Source organism: Ovis canadensis, chromosome 12 (assembly GCF_042477335.2).
Source record: "Ovis canadensis isolate MfBH-ARS-UI-01 breed Bighorn chromosome 12, ARS-UI_OviCan_v2, whole genome shotgun sequence".
In the NCBI taxonomy this organism is placed as follows: domain Eukaryota; kingdom Metazoa; phylum Chordata; class Mammalia; order Artiodactyla; family Bovidae; genus Ovis; species Ovis canadensis.
In genome coordinates, this window is record NC_091256.1 from 51800211 (window position 1) to 51822483 (window position 22273).

General features: G+C 42.5%; 1 protein-coding gene across 8 annotated transcripts in view; it reads right to left on the bottom strand.

Annotated features, from left to right (window-relative positions):
- The window catches only part of VPS13D (vacuolar protein sorting 13 homolog D), a 266019-nt gene that overhangs the window by 79898 nt on the left and 163848 nt on the right, over window positions 1-22273 (bottom strand). For all 8 annotated transcript variants that reach the window (XR_011247486.1, XR_011247485.1, XR_011247487.1 and 5 more), the window contains 2 exons: window positions 18515-18649; window positions 17213-17380 (listed from right to left, as the gene is read on the bottom strand). Coding sequence is in view for 4 of the 8 variants with exons in the window: in XM_069544704.1 (XP_069400805.1) it covers window positions 17213-17380; window positions 18515-18649 (303 nt within the window). In the remaining 4 variants the exon portion in view is untranslated. The remainder of the gene's footprint in view (window positions 1-17212; window positions 17381-18514; window positions 18650-22273) is intronic.

A 22273-nucleotide genomic window follows, 5' to 3' on the forward strand; every position in this document is an offset into this window, starting at 1 on the left:
CTTGAAGGTACCCTCCGGTGGATAAATAAGTTAGTTTATAATGGAAAAGAATATGAAAAAGAAGATATGTAACTGAATCACCTTGTTGTATACCTGAGACTAAGACTAACACAACACTGTAAAATCAACCATACTTGAATAAAATTAGTTTACTGTTTGCTGGAGGGAGGAGGGATATATAGGCTAAATAAATAAAAGTGCAAGTAAATCAAACATTTTGAGGTGACTTTTTTTCCTGAGGCGAGTGTGAGTATAAAATGAATTACTATCCTAGCACATAATTATGTGCTCTAATACATAATTGAGTCCATACATAATATGACTCTAAAATACATAATTTTTGACAACTATGCTAGTATTTTTTGAGATGATGTTTGCTCTGACAATGTAAACCATAACACTACATCACCACCATCTCACCAACTAAAATTCAATCAGAGCATTTACTGTGTATTAATTTATATAACTCTCCCAACAGTACCCCCTACAGTTGGCAAGTGGATTTGACAAGGAAAAGTGGAAAAAACCTAGGATATGTCACAATAGGTACTTACTGCCCAGAGGAATCAGCTCAGGGCAAGGGGCGAAATTCAAGCTAACCACCTAGAATATTTCAAGGGCCGAATGTCTCCAGGGAAAATATGGCAAAATATCTTTGATGGCACATGTCATTTCATAGAAACAACAACTAAAACCAAAACAAGATCAGGTAGAACGAATGACAATTTAAGATTAGAAGTAACCAAATGTCCAGACTCTCCAGTTTTGTTTTCTTCTGTTCTGAGGGACAACAGAAGGGAATAAAGAATGTGCTAGAAATCTGGGGAATGTGCTCCAAGCCTCCTCCTTTCCTCCTCCTCCTCTTCACACACTCTCCCTCTCCCCTCCTCTTTGTAGAAGGCCTTTAATTAGCTCACATCCTATCGGACCAGGGCTCCCTAATACATCCTGACACCAGCCTGCGGGCCGGGCAGTGGGGTCTGAGCGCAGCCCGATTAGCAGGCTCCCTGGGAGCCCCCACAGCTCTTATCTCCGCAGAAGCCTGAAGAGTCTGGTATCTTCCCTCCCAGGCCTCCTGGGAAGCCGCCCCAGCAGGTGCCCATTGGCAATAGTTTTGTGTTACAGGCCTGAATGAATGATCCCCGCAGGAGCTGCCGACTGTTTTCACAGACACAGAAGGCAGTCAAAAGTCCACCGCGTGAACTTGGAATGACCCCAGCTGCAGAGTCACTGGCGGGTTCATCCGGAGGGCAGGCACGCTTTATTAAACAACTAATACTCTTCACAGATAACTTTCCGAAAAAGCACAAGTGTTAACTCTTTGCGATCTCGCTCCAGCTCCGATGAGCGAATGGAGGGGCTGCACTGTGTGACTGAGGGCTTGGACCTGAGTGAACATCTGGAGACAGAAAGAGTGGTTTCATCCAGCCTGGCCAAGGGGTCAGAACTCAGGCACCATTTGGTCGGCTGTCTTGTTAAAGTGTCCCAGATTAAAGTAAAAAAGCACAGAGCGAAGGTTCCAGGCACCTATTCTAGAAAGGACGGAGCCAGCCCGCACCAGGCAGGCCTGTCCTCTAGCCCGCACCCCACTCAGACGCACAGGAGAGGGCAGGGGGGCCAGCCAGGCAAACTTGGTCACCCAGCAAGGCCAGCCTGCAAGCCATTGCACCAACAGCAGCCAGAGGCTCCACAGTTAGAGCCTTTCCGGAAGAGCAATAAGAAGAGGCACAAATCCACACTAGAGCGTCCCGACATCAAGTTCTTCTGGGCCTGATGGCCAGAGGCCAGGGAACCAGGCATCTGTAGGGCTCACTTGATAGGCAGCCTTCCCTAGGTTAAGACCCAGTACTGGAGGGTTCCCCCGTTTTTCTTTTTTTTTTTCTCTTAACTTACATACAACTTTAGAGGAAACCCAATGACAACAATCATAATTACTAACATGCAGATAAACATATGGGAAACTTTAAAAAATTCATTTTAACCAACAAAGTTATGTTAATTTTGGCATTAACCAAAGACAATGCGTCTATCAAAGTTTTATCTCTATCTCATCTCAATAGTTGCTCTCTCAATCTAGTTACAGAGGGATTCCCCTATTTGGGTTTTCTTTTGGAGGGGCAGATCTTGTTTCATCTTCAGATGAGATACAGTTTTGCAGGGGTTTACTCGCTGGATGAGACACATGAAGGACTAGTAAAGTGAGGTGTTCAAAGGGGCCACCCTTCCCCCCAATTCAGGTGAGGTGACCTTTACACAAAACAGATCCTTCAGCTCAACAAGCCCTCAGGGGCTTTCTTCATACCAGGCACAGTGCTTGGGCTTAAAAATACCAAGGTGACTATGACTTAGTCCCCTGAATTCAAGGAGCTCAGTCCAGTGTGGAGAAAGACATACAAAGAGATGAAATCAACATAAAGGACACTGAGAAAAGGACACCCCACTGCTACTTCTCTTTCCCTCGTTCTCAGCAGGACAAGAAGCAGACACCCACAGCTGCCTACCCTGTCTCGGAGACAAGGCCAGACTTGTAGCCTGGTGGCCAGAGTGTTAGAGCTGGATTACTCCCGCTGTAATCTGAGAGGGCAAGCTGATTGTCACATCCCTTCCCAGATCTGTGTCCTCAGGCTTTCTACAAGGGTATCAGAGGGTGTGTGGAGGGTCCAAACCCAGGAAAAGCCAGCTTTGCCACGTTGATCTGGGAAGAGTGTGAGGATTTTTTGATTTGACATCTCTCTTAGGAAGAATAGCAGCTGGGCTTCGATGGGAAAGGAGTGGCTAGAGTTGTTAACACAGGAAGTGTTACTCAAACGAGGCTTCTTAAAGAATTCAATTAAAAAAAAAAAACAAAAAAACTGAGGTTAGACATTTTCATTGTTGTGTTTTAACTTTTAAAGAGAAACAAATGGCAAATTCATTGTGTTCAGTCCTAAGAATTTTTCTCTCACTATATATAACATCCACTGAGGCACCTCTATTTGTCTTGCCAGTTGATTTCTAAACAGCCACCCTATAGCAATCCTACAAAACTCTCCTTGCTAACAATTGTTGTTGTTCCGTCGCTAAGTCATGTCTGACTTTTTGCAACTCCTTGGATTGCAGCACACCAGGCTCCTTGCTAACAATAATGGACACAAATTTCAAAGAGGTAGGAAGCAATTCCGGAATCAGGCTGAAAAAAATCTACCTGGCTTTGCCCCTTTTGCTTTGTTTCTCAGTGATTCTGTGACTAGAGATTTGCGTGTCCATCTGAGATTTTAGAACCAACCATTCACACAACCCAGACAGCACAGTGAGGCCCTCTCTTGGAAGTAAGACTTTCCCATAGACTTTCCCCATGTCTGGAGAAGGAAATGGCAACCCACTCCAGTATTCTTGCCTGGAGAATCCCATGGACGGAGGAGCTTGGTGGGCTACAGTGCACGGGTCGCAAAGATTCGGACACTTCATTTTCACTTTCCCCATGTCAGAAAGCTCCTCTGGCCCTCTGCTCAGGAGACTTATTCTGCTGGGAAAAGCAGTGAGCTTGGCGCCGTGAGGCCTGAGCATCAGCTACTGGTGCCAAAGCTGATTGTATGATCCTAGCAAAATCATTCAACCTGTGTGGCTGAATTTCCTATCACCTGCCCCATTGGCCCCCTAGGGATGTTGCAAGGTTAAGTTTTTCTCACTGACATGAAAGCGCTTTAATTCATGAGAGGGAAAGGGTGCTTTCTAGAGCAGCAAAGTGGTCTATGGGAAAGAGCCTGGGGCCACAGAGGAGCTTGGAGTCCTGTCCTCTTCCACAAGCTCCCTGCTGAGCCCTAGGAGTTAACTACCCTTGCTGTGACTCACGTGGCAATAATAATACTTATTTTTTTTTACACTATGTTTGCAAAAATCAAACAATAACAGGAGTATGCTACAAAGGTTACATTTCTATAAAACTACCAGGAGCTATTAGTTACAGGATCCTGAAAGTCAGGAGGCTTTTTATAACTAACTTTGACATCATCCATGCCATTTTCCAAGTTACTGATAAAGAGAAAGTACCCCAGCTGGCCAAAATATCCTGCTTTGAAACACGACAAAGGCACCAAAGTTGAAACAGTGGGCTGTTTTGGGAAGCATGCTCTGCTGAATTTTCATTTCAGTGAAAATACTGAAAACCATCGTTTCCAAACCAATGTGTTGTTATATAAATTCAAGATCTCGCAGGAAATGTTTAAACATTTTCCTCTAGTTAAGCAAACAGATATTTCCATAAATATTTTAATTCATTAGATTAAGAGGAACTGGGGTTTCCCTTCTTCCCCAGTAACAGTTTTCCAAGGCTTCCTGCTACCTTGTGGAGACTGGGCCTGATCCAATAACACAAGCGTGGCCTGCTTCCATCCAGGTTGTATCCCAGGCCTGAGTGATGGGGAATGGAGGAGAAGAAACAGGATCCTGAAAGTCATTCTACCTATATTTCTATACATAGAGCATCACCAGGCATCTCAGTTAGCTTACAGACATGTTTGAGAGGAAAGTCATATACAAACGTTTCCAAAGTTTCTGTTTACTCCACATGAAAAGCATAAAATAGTTAGGTATTTAAAAATCCAGCAGGTGTTTCACTTATTTTCATAACTATTTGTTGCAAGTGTTGTTGTTTAGTCACTAAGATGTGTTCAACTCTTTTGTGAGTCCATGGACTGTAGCCCTTCAGGCTCCTCTGTCCATGGGATTTGCCGGGCAAGAATACTGGAGTGGATTGCCATTTCCTTTTCCAGGGGATCTTCCTGGACCAGGGATAGAACCTGCATCTCCTGCACTGGCAGGTGGATTCTTTATTGCTGAGCCACCAGAGAAGTTCATTTGTTGAAAGTACACCATGTGAAAATGCCATGCCAGATAAAGGAGAGCCCACATGGTTACCACCGGGATCACCTCAACCCTCTTATGATAAATATTTAAGGCTAGTCTCAGGGATACTGGCAACAGTTGACGACAGTAAGACCTTTGCCTTCTGGGAGCTTTACGTCTGTTGCGGGAGGCAAATGAATAAACATGCAACTGCGTCAAACACTTCATCTCAAGCCAATCTCATCCTTGAGGTTCAGAATAAAGCGTTCTTTTCCCTTCACCTCCAGAGCACTTATCTCACAAAACTGCCAAAGTTTTGCCTGGATCCCAGCTGCAAAACCTATTCCCTCTGTATTATGCTTACTGACTTCTTATCTGCCTTACCTGCTTCATATCCATTAAAAAAAAAAAATTAATCTTACTTTCCTAAGTATTTGCCACAGGACCGAGCACCTAACTGACAATGATAAACATTAAATGGATGTTTGAGACGTGCACAAATGGTTAGTTTTTTCCAAGAAAAAATACAGCCATTGCCTTCATGGAAGCACAAAGTGCCCTGGGAATTCAGGGCAGAGAGGACCTTACAGGGCATCTGGACGGGACCTTACACACTCAGAACCATTTGGCCAGAGACTGGGGAGAAGGGAATTCCACACAGAAGAAGAGTCACGAACAACAGTGCAAAGATGAGGCGTGCACGCGCAGGAGTGGGAGAACAGAAAAAGACCTGAGGGACCAGCTTTCTCTTCACATTACGTGACTTCCCCAGCTGGCTCTGAGTTTCAGACCTTATCTCCATCTTCCTCACATGCCTAACTAGGAAATGTCCTTGTTCTTACAAATTGAACAGAAGGGCTTCCCTGCTGGCATTTAACAGAAAAGAAACGAGAGGCCGTCACTGCCATTTGCCTGTGACCTACATGCAGCGTGTCTCTGCTACTCTTTACTGACCACCTGGGCCTCCGAGCTGCCGCTGGGGGGCATGTTGAGCCTCCCTGAAGAGTCGGGCCTGGACACATCGTCATTTGGTTCTGAGCAAAGCCAAGGCACAGCCAGACTCTCTCCCCTTCTGGAAGTGCCATCATGTCATCTTCATGGTCTCTCTTATCTCCACTCACCTCCAACAATGCAGAAACTACTTCATGATGTAATTTCTGTTCCTGACAGAAGCTGAAAATTTTCTCTCTACTGTCTCCGCTCCACAAAACACTGTGCTCTAAAGAATTGCTCTCATCACACTTTCTGTTTGTGAGCTCCCACATATTTCACACACATGGCACATGGTTAATGAATGAGTCAACAAGCCTCTTTAGGGAGAGATACATTTCCCTCCCCTCATCTGAAACCCCTTCTGCAGGGGAGGCATTCTACCAACGCTCAACAACACCAATGACTGAATACCCAAGTCTCAAAAGGAGATATTAGTTGCTACGGTGTCTGGTAAGATTGCAGAAATAACTGCCCAGCAATGTTCTAGAAGTCAGAGATCAGGGAAGAAACCCAGAGCTCTACCACTTTCTTTCTGGCCGTCTTGGGAAAGCCATTTTCTTTTCCTGAGTCTCAGTTTCTTCATGGTGGTGGTGGTGGTAGAGGCTGTGGTGGAAGTGGTAAGGAAAACATCACCTGCTTGCTTTCAGGCTTAGGGATGGGATGTGCTGTGCTGTGCTTAATTGCTCAGTTGTGTCCAACTCTTTGCAGACTGTAGCCTGCCAGGCTCCTCTGTCTATGTGGATTCTCCAGGCAAGAATACTGGAGTGGGTTGCCATGCCTTCCTCCAGGGGATCTTCCCAACCCAGGGATCAAACCCAGGTCTCCAGCATTGCAGGTGATTCTTTACCATCTGAGCCACCAGGGAAGCCCAGAGATGGGATAAGGTATCTATACATCCTTCATCAACAATTAAAAATCATGAAAAATACAATGTGGTATTATTATTATTCCAGTAAGTAACCTTACTTCTCCTTTCCCTCAAGAAGCAAAGCTCAGATCAGGTCAATAGAACTAGCCAACCATAAAAACTCTCAGGACAACATACCACCCCCAGTATTCTCCATTGGCTTCTAAACTGCAGCAATGGTTTATCACTAAGCATCTGAAAGCCAATGTGCCAGCAGAATTCAGAGACATAAACACCTCTACAAAACGTGAAAAGCTGTACTTTGGAGAAAAGGGAAGTGAGCAAAGAAAGAATAGGACTGTTGGAGAGAGTTTATTTTCCGCCTTCAGTTGATAGTTGTTTAGTCGCTAGCTAAGTCGTGTCCAACTCTTTTGTGACCCATGGACTGTATAGCCCCCCAGGCTCCTCTGTTCATGGGCTTTGCTCAGCCAAGAAAACTGGAGTGGATTGCCATTTCCTCCTCCAAGGAATCTTCCCAACCCAGGGATCAAACCTGTGTCTCCTGCATTGACAGGCAGATTCTTTACCACTGAGCTGCTAGGGAAGCCCTCAATTGATAGTGGGAAAGCACAAATCTCCCTATTTTCATGACCTCTATGCTGAAAATATCTTAAAGTGACATCCTACTTGTTTACAAATACTTACAGTAGTAAAGTTCAGTAAATGGCTTAACAAAAGTACAATTACACATGTACATTTAAAGGAAACTGGCTATTGGAGCACACGCTGAGGTGGCCTGAAGGTCTGCTCCCCTAGCAATTCAGAGGAAAGGCCTATGTGTGTAAACTGAATTATCTAAATCTGAATAAATCTTAAATGAAGCACATCGAGTGCGCCAGACAGTAAAAGTCAGCTTCCGCAAATGCTTTTAAGTCATTTTCTGTTTGGTTACAGAAAACTCTTCCAGTCTTTTTGTCCCATTTCAATCCTTTTACTCGAGAATAGGGATTCCTCAATAGTAAAGATTAATTCAGAAAGCCTGGAAATCACAGTTGAAAAATCTCAAAGTCCAACACAGAGGGGAAAAGTTGAGAATGAATGGAGAACTGTTTGAGCTTTACTTTAAAATGCTATTTCGACTGCTGGTGTTTTAGCTTCTACGATGGTCGGGTTTGGTAGAGGGTTATATCTGAGAAGCTGCATCATGTGGAGAAAAAATATACGGACTCCCAAATCACTTTTTCCTAAAACTTATGGCTCCTTAATTATTAAACTTTAATTTAGGTAACTGACTTTACCTTACTTTTTCTTATCTGTAAAGCAGAGATAACCCTGCCTTCTTAGAGGGTACATGTGAAAATTAAATGAGATAGCATCTGCAAAGCTCCTAGCCCCTCCTTACCTGACATACTGGAGCCACCCAATAAATGATGGCTCCATTATCCACATCCTTTTCTGACTCTTAAGGACGGCATTCCAAAGTATCCTCTCTTTCTCCTAAGAAAACACTTTGATTTAGCTTTTCTTCAAAAATGGAGAGAGACATAACAATTACAAGGGAGAAAGAGGGAAAGAAAACCGAAGGGAACTTCCAAACGGAGTGAGTGTTCAGATTTTTACTGCCAAGAATTAGAATTTGATTTGTTCTATGGTCATGTGTTTATAACAAAAAAAAAGCGTTATAGTTTGTCTCATCTTCAGTTTGTCACAACTTTTCAAGAGGGGCCAAACACTGATTGAAATTCAGAAAAGAGATGAATTACCACCTCTCTGGGGGTAACCAGTCAACCTAAGAAAAGCCTGAACATATTATTCTTTTACTCACCATGTTTACACGAGGGTAGAAAACCACTACTCTTTGGGGGCCACAAATATTTCCTCTCTTTTCAATTTAGCAACTGAGCAGACTTTTCCACCACCATAGACTACAGTGTTGGAAGACAGAGTGAATGCCTCTGAAACATGAGATGTTTGGTCTAAGAAGATAACTAACGACCTGACTCTTAACTGAACTACGACCAAGAAATGAAGACAAGTTTTAAACTCTTCCAAACTTCCTGTTTCAAAAACAGAGCATCAGTGGTAGTGTCACTCCCTCCTGCTTCTGGCCGAGCTGCTTGATGAGGGTGGACCGAGAGGAAGGCTAAGCCCCACTCACCAGGCTCCTTCAGGAGCAAGGGTGCTCAATGGGGCAGGTGGGGATGGCCTGGGAATTCTGGCCACTCATGGGATTCTCATGCCTCCACCAGACCTGCCCATCCCCGCCCAACACACTTCCAATTCCCACAAATATTTGAGGTTTGACCAAGTTAGGATAGGTCACTGCTGGGTCATTCAGCATCTAAAATTATTTGCCTCTAACCAAACAGAGCTCAGACTAAGGGAATCATTTTAGTATTCAAGGTTATCAGAGGAAAATAAAACAAAAGCTCTGTTGCCAAGAATTTGAGTCATTTCTCTACGTACAACAACTTCAAGGCACCTCCTCTTGGCTGGAAAAGAAATCCCTTGGGTGACTTATTTCGGATCAAAGTCGTTTTGAAAATAGAAAACTCTACATTCTCAAAGGGATAGATCACTGTCTGAAGTGAATTTCATTTAACCTAAAGTTTTATGCCAACTTAAACACACGAAAGCCCCAATGCTTATAAGAAGGCATTCACCTCTTCCTTGCTTATAGGTACATGGAAAAGCTATTACGGGGATAATCAGCTCAACTATAAAATGGAGCAGTCATACATAATGACAAAAACAGATACAAGTCATAAATTGTCTTTTCCCCTTCAGAATCCACGCAGGCAGGCACTCCAGTACATTCTTTTGTGCAAAGATAAAACTTTTGCCTTGAATAAACAGTGGCTTAGTCTCAGTTGAGCCTTATAAATAGACTGCCTACAAAACAAATACAAACAAATGCTGTTTATCTTAAACAAAAGGCAGATGGACCTCTCTGCCCTCAATCAGGTCACAGTATGTATGAGAGAAGGCTGGCTAGTGGCAGAGGCTGGCTGAGAATCTCTGGGTGCAGGGACATGAGCCGGTTTCCACTGGATCACTGCTGTTTCCCAGGCAAGAATACTAGAATCAGCTGCCATTTCCTCCTCCAGGGGATATTCCCAACCCAGGAATCAAACTTGCATCTCCTGCACTGGCAGGCAGGTTCTTTACCACTGAGCCATCAGGGCAGCCCCAAGAAAGGCCACAACCAGCACCATCTCCTGAGAGCCTGCTTTATGACAGAGGTGATGTGACAGCGGTCATCTCACAAGCTAACCAAGTGATGCCAAATAATAAGCTTCTGGTGGAAAACTAACAGTAATTCATTTTCCATGTTCTCTCTAGTGCCTGGAAGAAAGCCTCATACACACAAAGGAAAAACAACATACAGGGGAAAAACCAAGGTCTTTAGAATTAGCTGGACTTGGTTTCATATCATTCCTGTCATTTCTAGTTGCACAACCTTGAAAAAGTCTCTTTAAGTCTCAGTTTCCTGATTTGAAGAATAGAGCTTAACATATATAAGACAATGTATGTAAGGAGTCTAGAAGAAGGCCTGACAAAGAGAAGACATTCAATTAATGTTTATAAGTGAGTATGTTCTCCATAAAGAGACAGGGAGTTTCAACCCTTTTCCTGCATCTTTTTCCTACTAATGCTGCCTGTACCAAGAAACATATAAAACTATTAGGTCTTTACCCAATTCACAACAAACAAAACTGATTTAAAACAATAAAACAATGGCTAAAGCTATACAGAATAAGATGTTATTAACTAAAACTAACAGAAAATTCATATCTCCTTGACAAAAATTTAGATCTGTAGAATTTGAGCTGGGAAGTCTGAGCTTGGTAAAAATTAAATACTCCAAAGTCAAAGAGAGAAATAAACCCATCACACAACTGTAAAAGTTATGAGTAAAACTAACCTTTAGTGAATACGGAACAAAAATTTAAATTCCATGAACAACAACTGACTTTGATTAAAAAACTCTTAGTCAAAAACAGGCAAAAACTATAACTGAAAAAGACACACGTACCCCATTGTTTACTGCAGCACTATTTACCAAAACAAGGAGATGCAAGCAACTTAGATGTCCATTGACAGATGAATGGATAAAGAAGTTGTGTTATATATATATACAATGGAATATTACTCAGCCATAAACAGGAATGCATTTGAGTTCTAATGAGGTAGATGAACCTAGAGCCTATTATGGAGTGAAGTAAGTCAGAAAGTACATGCAGAGTACATCATGTGAAATGCAGGGCTGGATGAATCACAAGCTGGAATCAAATCTGCCAGGAGAAATATCAACAACCTCAGATATGCAGATAACACCACTGTAGTGGCCAAAAGTGAAGAAGAACTAACTGAAGAAGAACTATTGATGAGAGTGAAAGAGGAGAGTGGAAAAGCTGGTTTAAAACCCAACATTCAAATAACTAAGACTGTGGCACCCAGTCCCACCACTTCGTGGCAAATAGAAGGGGAAAAAGTAGAAGCAATGACAGATTTTTCTCTTCCTTGGCTCCAAAATCACAGTGAACAGTGACGGCAGCCATGAAATTAAAAGACTCTTGCTCCTTAAAAGGAAAGCTATGACAAACCTAGACAGTGTATCCAAAAGCAGAGACATCACTCTGCTGACACAGGTCCATGTAGTCAAAGCTATGGTTTTTCCAGTAGTCATGGACAAATGTGACAGCTGGACCATAAAGAAGGCTGACTGCTGAAGAATGGATGTTTTTGAATTGTGGTGCCAGAGAAGACTCTCGAGAGTTTCTTGGACAGAAAAGAGACCAAAGCAGTCCATCCTAAGGTAAATCAACCCTGAATATTCATTGGAAGGACTGATGCTGAAGCTGACTCATTGGAAAAGATCCTGATGCTGGGAAAGATTGAGGGCCAGAAGCAGGCAGTAGAGGATGAGATGGTTATATAGCACCACTGATGCAATGTACATGAATTGAGCAAACTCTGAGAGACACTAAAGGACAGGGAAGCCTGGTGTACTATAGTCCATGGGGTCACAAAGACTAGAGACTGAACAAGTAAGAGAGAGAAAAACAAATATTCTATATTAACACATATATATGGAATCTAGAAAGATGGTATTGATGAACCTATCTGCAGGGTAGCAATAGAGAGGCAGGCATAGAGAACAGACTGTGTGCACAGTGGGGGAAGGAGAGGGTGGAACAAACTGAGACAGTTGCACTGAAACATATCCATCACCCTATGTAAAACAGATAGTCAGTGGGAATTTGCTGTAAGACCCAGGGAGCTCAACACAGTGCTCTGTGACAACCTAGGGGGTGGGATGGGGTGGGAGGTGGGAGAGAGGTTCAAGAGAGAGGGGACATATGTATGCCTATGGCTGATTCATGTTGATGTATGACAGAAACCAACACAAAATCGTAAAGAAATTATCCTCCAATTAAAAATGTATAAATTAATTTTTTTACAGAGAAAATTATTAAAATATTTGCATTCATGAGTGTAGAGTCAAAACATTACTGGGATCAGAAAAGTACCCAAGATGAAGAGCATCTTATATTGCCTGATGAGGACACAGAGAGAGGGATGGAAAGTGGGACACAGCAGATGATGATGATCAAAAGTACTCCATTCCTTTGCTGGAAGAAATTATGCTATTGGCTTTCTTCCCTTAGGAAGACCAGATGACAGCTGTGCAGAGAAAACACTGAATTTCTACAGGGGCAGAAAAGAGAATGGAATTATTTGTTCTACTGTTAACATCTAAGACTTTCTTAGTTTACAAAAAACTTAAAAAAATTTTTTTAAGAATAACTATGCAATTTTCCTATAAGTAATGAAAATAATCACAAAATAATTACAGAGAGAAGGGAATGAGAGCCTAAGAGAGGAAATTTGTTCAATGGCTGTCCCCCTGCCATGAATTCTCTGGCTTTCAGAGAGGTTAGAGTGTCTTATATTCAAATGACACCCAACACGGGAAAAGTATGCTTTTTTCATTCATGTTGCAGAGAGAAACCTGCTCCTCTGACAAGGTTTTAGAATCTGAAATGCGGTGTTTTTCTTAAATAGATTATATTCCTAGAAAGGATACCAGGAGCAACCATCTTGTCATGGCCTTAGGAACAGGATCAGATCTCTGGGGTTCTATTCAAAGGGTGTGGGTTCTTTGGCCTAGATCCAGGCAAAGGGATCATGGACAGATGCTCACAGCTTGGTGGCTAACCCTAAATCATATCACCTTTGATCTGGAATCCATAGGTGATTTCTGAGGGTTGGGAGACCAGAAGAAGAGGCTAAGAGAAATTAAGGGAATAAAAGGCAGAGATTACCTCCTGGCAGAGATTACCTCCTAGTTGTAGCTCCTTGATGCTAACAGTAAATAAGGTAAACAACAGTTTAAAATATAATGAGGAATTCCAGAAGTGGACATAATAGAGGAAATTAAAAATGTTCTGTGAAGAATTCATATCTACCCACAGACAACTAAGACCTGCAGATCTGTTGCCTTCTTATGACACAATGATTTTCCTTTCAACTTGATGGAGAGGGTTGTTACCTCTTCATCTCCTTTGCTCCTCAGGTCAGTGGGGACAAGGGAAAGTACCAACACCTTCTTACAGGTTAAACAAAACAAAAACAAAAAACTAAAATCTCTTGAGACAGACAGAGAGAGAAAGGTTATTTAAAGGCAGGAATGGGTAGAACCCAGGTTTTCTGACTACTAGGTGCCTTCAGCGCTCAACTCTATGTCAGCAACAGTGACTTATGATCTCAAGAGGCATGAAGCTCTCTGACAATCCAATAAAAACTTCAGATCTTTGTTCCAGGAAAATACACACACACACACACACACACACACACACACTATTTATAATTAATTTTAAGAGGCTTATGGGGCTATTCCACTCCATCCAAAGCCTACTAAACCAAGCCCTTTGGACTTTGCAGCCAAGAGGGGCTGGTGGGAGGGGGCTTGGTGAGGTGCAGTTCTGCCTTGTCTGACCCCGTTCTTTAATCACTGGAACTCAGGCACTCTTTAAAGGAATACTTCCCACAGGCCAACAGTTGATTACTGTGGTCATTTGCACTTCCTTAAACTCTTCTTGTATACACAGAAAAGCAAACAAAACATTCCCCCAAAGCAACATGAAAGGTCTGATTGCAACCCACAAAACTACAAGAAAACAGAGATCTGCAGCCAAATTGCATACATGCAGAATCACAGATGACCTGAATGGGCATTCAGCGGACAGACCTGGTCTTTGACGTTACCATTTCCAAAAGGAAGTGGTAATTTTAAGTTTCTTTGCTTTCTCATGATAGATAATGTGGACTAATTGCTATAGCACATCCAGGGTTTGGGGTATCAAAATAAATTACACAGCTATTCCTCTGAGTAGCAGTCTGTGACGCCCATTCTGACTAGCTCACTAAAGGCAAGAAAAAACATGAAGAACACCACCAACCCTATGGGAGGCAGGGTTCCCACTCGAGTACCCTTTTGCAAATCCAACAACACGATAAAGCACGATATCCAGCAAACACAGGCACACTGCCATCCAGGCCTTTCGATGGACTTAGGGGTGAGAACGGAGGCAAGAAATATTCTGCCTTCCCTTCTGCTCAAGTTATACTCTCACGCTGACCCTCAAGCTTCAAAAATAGTTTTTCCAAGGGAAACAGAACCAGGAGATGAATGAGATGCCCCTGAATGAGAGAGAATTAAAAAGGGGCTGGCCCTTTCCAGGGGGATGTTGCAGAGAAACTCTGGAGAAATGCACCCATGGGCTCACCTGTGGAGAGTTTGGGCAAATTCCTCACATCTTCATTCTCAACCACAAGGTAGCCAGAGGGTACTAACGGCCAAACTGGCCCAACAGAGTGTGGCTCTCCCACTCCCCGAGCCTGAGACCCACTCCCCTGTAGACTATAAGACACTGGTTTTCATTTCAAGGGCAACGGTTTCCCAGGTGGTGCTAGTAGTAAAGAACCCGCCTACCAATGCAAGAGACATTAAGAGACAATGGGTTCAGTCCCTGGGTTGGGAAGATCCTGTGGAGGAAGGCATGGCAACCCACTCCAGTATTATTTCCTGGAGAATCCCATGAAAGAGGAGCCTCATGGGCTACGGTCACACACAGTCAGACATGACTAAAGCGACTTAGCACAGCACAGTGGTTTCTTGGTGACCAAAGTCTAAAGATTTTACACTGATGCAAACCAAAGAGTCAAAATGAAAACCCCTTTCTCTTGTTCAGACTGTGTTTTTCAAAATTTCTGTAATGTCTTACCTCACTTGATTTTCACAGTAAGCTAGAAGGTCAGGCCATATTCCAGGTTAAGGAAGACCTCTAAATAAATGATGTGTCTTGTATTTTTCAAGTGAAAACAAAGCCCAGGGGAACAAAAATAAAAAATGAGGTATAAAAACAAAGACACTGTCCTATGTTAATTAGTTTTTAAAAATTAAGTAAGATCCTTAAACTAAGCATTTACATTTAAATTTTTTTTGAAGTATAGCTGATGCACAGTTATATAAGCTACAGGTGCACAGAAGTAAATATGTTAAGTGCATATGTTTATAACCAGTTCAGTAGCTAAGAGAACCCTGAGGAACCTGTCCCACTTTTATGCTGCCGTCAGGGGTGAAGGTCCAAGGGCAGCAGAGGCAATGATTCAAGGCAGAAATGTGCAGACTCATTCAGACTTTGACCCTGAGTATGTTTCTAAACCATGATTTAGAAAGTCTCTTGCTTCTCTACATTCCACCCTTTCTCTAAAAGTAAGAGTACTGCCTGTTTTGAACCACAAGTCAAACAGTACATTTTGTTCTGGTTTAACTCTAAGTCCAGCACAGGCATACCTCAGAGAGACTGTGGGTTTCAATCTGGACCACCACAATAAAGCAAATATTGCAATAAAGTGAGTTGTACAGATTTTTTGATTTCCCAGTGAACATAAAGTCATGTTTATACTACAGTGCAGTTGATCAAGTGCACAACAGCATTGTGTCTAAAAATATAAGGCACCTATCTTAATTTTTAAAATACCTTATTGCTAAAAAAATGCTAACCAGCATCCAAGTCTTCAGCGAATCATAATCTTTTTGCAAAATTAACATCAAAGATCACCATAACAAATATAATCATAATGAAGAAGACTGAAATAGTTCAAGAATTACCAAATGTGACAGAGACACAAAGGGAGCAGATGCTGTTGGAAAAATGGTGTTGACAGACTTGCTGGACACGCAGGCCTGCCACAAGCCTTCAACTTGTAAACAACTGTAAACAATCTGCGAGGCGCAATAAAAAGAGATCTGCTGGTATTGAAACTGATCTGATTAAAGGACCATCATCTCTAGGAAAGAGTGTGGAAAACAGGAATAAATTCCCAGCTTGCGTACACTGTTACCAAGAGTGTTTCACAATACAGAAATGTTGGCTGTTCAATTCCATCTCCTTCCCTGCTTGTCATCACGAATTCCCATGTGGCAGCTGAAAGGCTCTCTACACTGAAGCCACCATCCTCATGGTCATGACACAAATGGGCCTGTGACTTTGCCATGGCAATGCACTACAGTAAACAAGTGGGGAGCACAGGTGCTTTCCCAACGCTTGTTCTTTCATGAAAAGGACAGTCTCTAAAAGGACTTTACAGTGAGCGGACAGGAAGGCAAGGAAAGCAGAGTCTTTAGATGCGTTTTGTATGTTATGAAATGACAACCCCCCACCCCACCACCTTCAACTACCTTCACCTTTTCCAGCTTCAGATGTAAAGTCAGCTTCCGCCCAAAATTAAACTGTGGAATAACAAAATGGCCACCAAACAGGAGGCCAATGCACAAAAAAAACAACTAGAGCGCAAGACACAGGAGAATCACATTGTTGCCATCCTGCAGGTGACTTAGAGGCTTGCTTCACTCTGGAAGGCTGTACCTCAGTTTGGATTTTATCTGGTGAGCTGTGCAGAATAACTGATAGATTTTAGGTAAAAGAATAGCACAATCAAACTGTATTTTAAAAAGAGAGTTCAGTGACGTCCCTGATGGTCCAGTGTTTAAGGCTTCACCTTGCAACACGGGGGCAAGGGTTCGATCCTCATTGGGAAGCTAGGATCCCACATGCCTCGAGGTCAAAAATCCAAAACAGAAGCAATATTGCAACAAATTCCATAAAGGCTTTAAAAATGGTGCACATCAAAAAATCCTTACATAATAAAATAAAATAAGAACCGAGTTCATGCCGGCAGCACTGTGAAAGCTGTGGTGAAGTCCGGGGCCAGGAGGCTGTGACAGTGGCCCCGGAAACAGACAACCAGCACATGGACAGAGGCAGTGGGGACGGAGAGGAGGAAGCAGAGGCAGTGCAGAGGTGCTCTCGGTGGGCCAGGGCCTGGTTATAGGAGGTGAGGGGAAGACAGGGCATGCGGGCAGTGAAGCCCAGACCATGCATGCAACTTTCACAACCTATTCATTATAAAAGAACTACAGTAATGGAGAGGACTCTTGAGGCTGATTCCAGTGGAACTACACCTCCATTTCCTTACCTTGGCAGCAGAATTTGATACTCCATGGGTAACATTTCTGATCAGGCCCCCAACGTTTCCATACTTTATCAGTCCAGTCACCCCTTCAGAAACGTCATTCAAAAGCCCCATGGGGTTGCCAAGGAAGTCCACCGACCCCAAGATCCGGGCTGCCTGACTGAGGAGTTCCTGTCAAATGGAGCAGGGAGAGAAGAAAAGACCAGCCTCTTTTTATATCTGCAGGTTGAGTGTCCCAAGCAAAAAGGTTATAAATTAGTCTTGTCCTCCATTTCCACCACCAACTGCCCTTTATTTCTCATCAACTGTGAGCTCCTGCCGTTCCTAAGCTCCACCGTAAACCTCTACCAATACACATACCCCAGAGGTTATCCTCAATACTCTCATATGTACTCTTCAAAGCCATTTAGAAGAAAAAAGCTATGAAACAGGAAAGACTCTACCAGTATTTATTAGTACAACATCACACTCTCCTTTCCATCATTCTATAAATATGGAATCAACAAGCAGCAGAGAGAATTTTAAAAGGAAAGTGAGGGAGGGATGTGGAGCCCCTTGGAGTCTGTGGAGCAAGCGGTATGCATAGAACAGGCAAGCTCAGACCTACCCCGCACCTCCCAACCTCCTGGACCTCCACAGCTGACTCCACTGTCCAGTGACATCCACTATTCCATCCTCCTCACAGTGCAGTAGAAACATCACCAGTGAGCAAGGTCAAGGAAGGAAGGAAGGAAGGAGGGAGAGGGAGAGACAGCAACAAGAACAGGACATACTTCACCTCTGATAGCTAATAAGTTTGACATGATCTTGACCTATCTGGTCACCGAAGAGTATGTATGTGTTGGCTTTGCATTTTGTTCTTTGCAGTCAGGATAATAAATGCAAAATGGAAAATGCCCAACTTGATTTTAAAAAAGTTCAACTCTAGGGCAGGATCTCATATGTTCCAAGAACACTGGTGTGGTTGTTCAAAGTGAGCCCATGCCCAGTAAACAGTTCACAGTCTTGTGTTATCATGAAAGCATCAATTACACTCTTGGTAAGAGTTGTGACTGATCTAGTGGAAGGTCCTGAGACTAGTTCTAAGAAACAAGACTAACAGCTTGTAAGTCAGAGGCACTGTCTGGGTATCTTCATGATGTGCGTGGACTTCATGGGCTGTGACCTGACCCCATAACACAATGGTCAGGGCTGAAATGTTCAGCTGGGCTGTTGGCAGTAATGTCTCAGTAACCAGAATTCCCAAACTACTAAAAGAAGCATTCTGCTCGTGCTCCAACCACTGAGTACCACTCCAAAGCTCACCTCCTGGAAATGTTTGAGGATATCATTGATGATGAAGTCCTTGGTCTCATAGGGATGCACTCGAGTGAATGGATCCAGATTGATCACGGCATCTTCAAATCGAATCAATGGAAATCCCAAGGTGCTTTTCAGAGCCTAGTTAGGGAAGAAAGGCAACAACACATTTCAGCCATACGATGGCCTTCCACGGTACTGTAATTCTGGATTCCATGAAAGCTACAAGTCATGTCAACTTTCCAATGGGAGTCAAGGTTATGATATTCATAAATAAGGATTTTCCAGGTAAACATTAGGAAGATACACACACACACACAAGTATCATCCAAAGTAACATATTATCACATAGAAATAAATACTTTAGCTTCACAGCATAATTCTTTATGATCTGTTTTGGATCTATATGTTTGTAATCTTTTACTTTGTTTCTTTTTTGTCCAGATTTTTTAATGTAGACCATTTTTAAAGTCTTCGTTGAATCTACTACAATATTGATTTGATGTTGTGGTGTTTTGGCCATGAGGCATCTGGGACCCCAGCTTCCCGACCAAGGATCGACCCCTGTCCCCCTGTACTGGAAGGCAGATTCTCAACCACTGGACCACCAGGGAAGTCCCATGTCTTACTTTTTGACTGATATATACCACTCATATGGAAAGGTGTACTCATCAAATGAATGGTTCAATAATTTTTCTCCAAGTAGATACAACCACAGTGACAGACTTCATTTTCTTCGACTGCAAAATCACTGCAGATGATGACTGCACTCATGAAAGTAAAAGACGCTTGCTCCTTGGAAGAAAAGCTATGACAAATCCAAACAGCGTATTGAAAAGTAGAGATGTTACTTTGCCGACAAAGGTCGGTATAGTCGAATCTATGGTTTTCCCAGGAGTCATGTATAGATGTGAGAGCTGGACCATAAAGAAGGCTGAACACCAAAGAATTGATGCTTTTGAGCTGTGGTGTTGGAGAAGACTCTTCAGAGTCCCATGGACTGCAAGGAGATCAAACCAGTCAATCCTAAAGGAAATCAATCGTGAATATTCATTAGAAGGACTGATACTGAAGCTGAAGCTCCAATACTTTGGCCACCTGATGCACAGCGCTGACTCATTAAAAAGACCCCAATGCTGGTAAAGACTGAAGGCAGGAGAAGAGGAACAGAGGACAAGATAGTTAGATGGCATCACTGACTCAATGGACATGAGTTTGAGTAGGCTCCGGGAGTTCGTGATGGACAGGGAAGCCTGGTGTGCCGCAGTCCATGGGGTCACAAAGTGTCAGACATGACTGAGCGACTGAACAGAAAACACAACCGAGTAACCGCCACCTGGACCAGAAAGGTGGTTATTATCCCCATCTTGGAAGCACCCACCCCCTTGTGAACTCTTTGTCACAACTCCTTCGTTCCCTAAGGTCAACTATGTCTTGACTTCTATCATTACAGATGAGTTTTTCCTGCTTTGAATTTTACCTAAATGCAATCATCAGTATGGACTTGGTTGCATGTGGTTTCTGACATCAACGTTAAGTCTGTGAGAGTCACTAGGCTGTTGCACACAGCTGCAGTTTAAATATAACTGTCAGTGCTAAGCAGTATTCCAACATATGAATAAAACACAATTTATTTAACCACTGCTGTTGATGAACAGTTGTGCTGTTTCCAACTTTTTTTTATGAATAGTGCTGTTATGAACATTTTTGGATGTGTCTTTTGGGGCACATTTGTACACATCTTTTTATTTTTTTAATATCTACCTGGGAGTGGAACTGCTAGGTCATAAAGAATATACATGTTCAACCTTAGCCTATGCTGCCAAACAGTTTTCCAAAGCAGCTGAACTGGTTTGGCTCCCCTGAAGCAGCCTATGAAATTGCCTGTTAGGCGACATCCTCGCCAACACTTGGTATAGAAAGCTTTTTAAAAAACAAATGTTCTGATGGGTGTGTAATGCTAACTCTGTGTGGTTTTAACTTCCATTTTCTTGTTCAAGGATGAGATTAAGCACCTGATAATACACACATCAGCCTTGTAGATATACTTTTTTGTTAAGTGCCTACTCAAGGCTTTTTCTCATTTGCACAGTAGATTGTCTGTTTTTTCCTTATAGTTTCGTAGGTGTCTTTCTTATACATTTTGTATACAAGTCTGTTTCATGAATGCACTGCAAATATCCTCTCCATTCCATGACTTGTCTTACCACTCTTTGGTGCTTTTTGACAGCAAATATTCTTCAGTTCAGTTCAGTCGCTCAGTTGTGTCCGACTCTTTGCGACCCCATGAATCGCAGCACGCCAGGCCTCCCTGTCCATCACCAACTCCTGGAGTTCACTCAAACTCATGTCCATCGAGTCCGTGATGGCATCCAGCCATCTCATCCTCTGTCGTCCCCTTCTCCTCCTGCCCCCACTCCCTCCCAGCATCAGGGTCTTTTCCAATGAGTCAACTCTTCCCATCAAGTGGCCAAAGTATTGGCATTTCAGCTTCAGCATCAGTCCTTCCAATGAACACCCAGGACTGATCTCCTTCAGGATGGACTGGTTGGACCTCACTGCAGTCCAAGGGACTCTCAAGAGTCTTCTCCAACACCACAGTTCAAAAGCATCAATTCTTTGGCACTCAGCATTCTTCACAGTCCAACTCTCACATCCATACACGACCACTGGAAAAACCACAGCCTTGACTAGATGGACCTTGGTTAGTTTTAATAAAATCCAACTTAACAATCTTTCCCTTTATGATAGGAACGTTCTATGTTGTAGTTAAGAAATTATCTACACTAAGGTCATAGAGATATTTGCATATATTTACTTGTAGAATTTTTATTGTTTTACTCTTCACATCAAATCTACAACCTACTTGAACATGACAATATATATATATACATTGAAAGCAGAGATCAAGAAGTATTCTTTTCAGGGAGGTATCTTATCATCTTAATAATATTTATTGAAGGGTCATCCTTGCCCTTATTGTAGTACAGTGCAATTTTGTCATAAGTCAAGTGACTGGACTCATGTGTCTGTTTCTGGATTCTCATTTTGCCCTGTCTTCTGCCAATACCACACTATCTTAATTACTGTAATTTTATAATAATTTTGAAGTCTAATAGTAAGCTCTTCAACTCTGTTCTTTTTTCTTCAGAATTTTTGGCTACATTTTACACTTTCCAGGTAAATTTCAGAATCAGCCTGTCAATCTGCCACAAAAAAAAATTGCTAGAATTTTCATGATTGTATCGAATCTATACATCAGTTTGAGAAATGACAACTTTACAATATTCAATCTTCCAGTGTATTAACAAGGTGCATCCCTTTATCTGTTCATTTAAACATTTTTTTCTCAGTAATATTTCATTGCTTTCTGTGCAGAGGTCTTGTACACACTGCTGGATTTATTCCTAGACATCAAGTGGTACAGTAAAAATGGCCACAAATTCTTTGCATCTTCTACCACTAGTGAAGTCTATTTCCCCTTCACCTGAATCTGCACTGACCATATAATTTACTTTAAACAATAAAATGCCACCTAAGTAACACTGAGCAATCTCTGAGCTTTGGCCTCAAGAAATCTTGGAGCATCTCCTTCATCCATTTTGATGTTTCCACGATGTGAGGAGGCCAAGACTAGCTTCCTTGAAAACCAGAGACCACGTGGAAGGGGGTTCTGTTGACAGTCAACAAGTGCCTGACATGGTCATAAGGTCATCTTACACTGTTTGGTCTCAGTTGACTGGCAGGTGACTGCAGTTACATCAA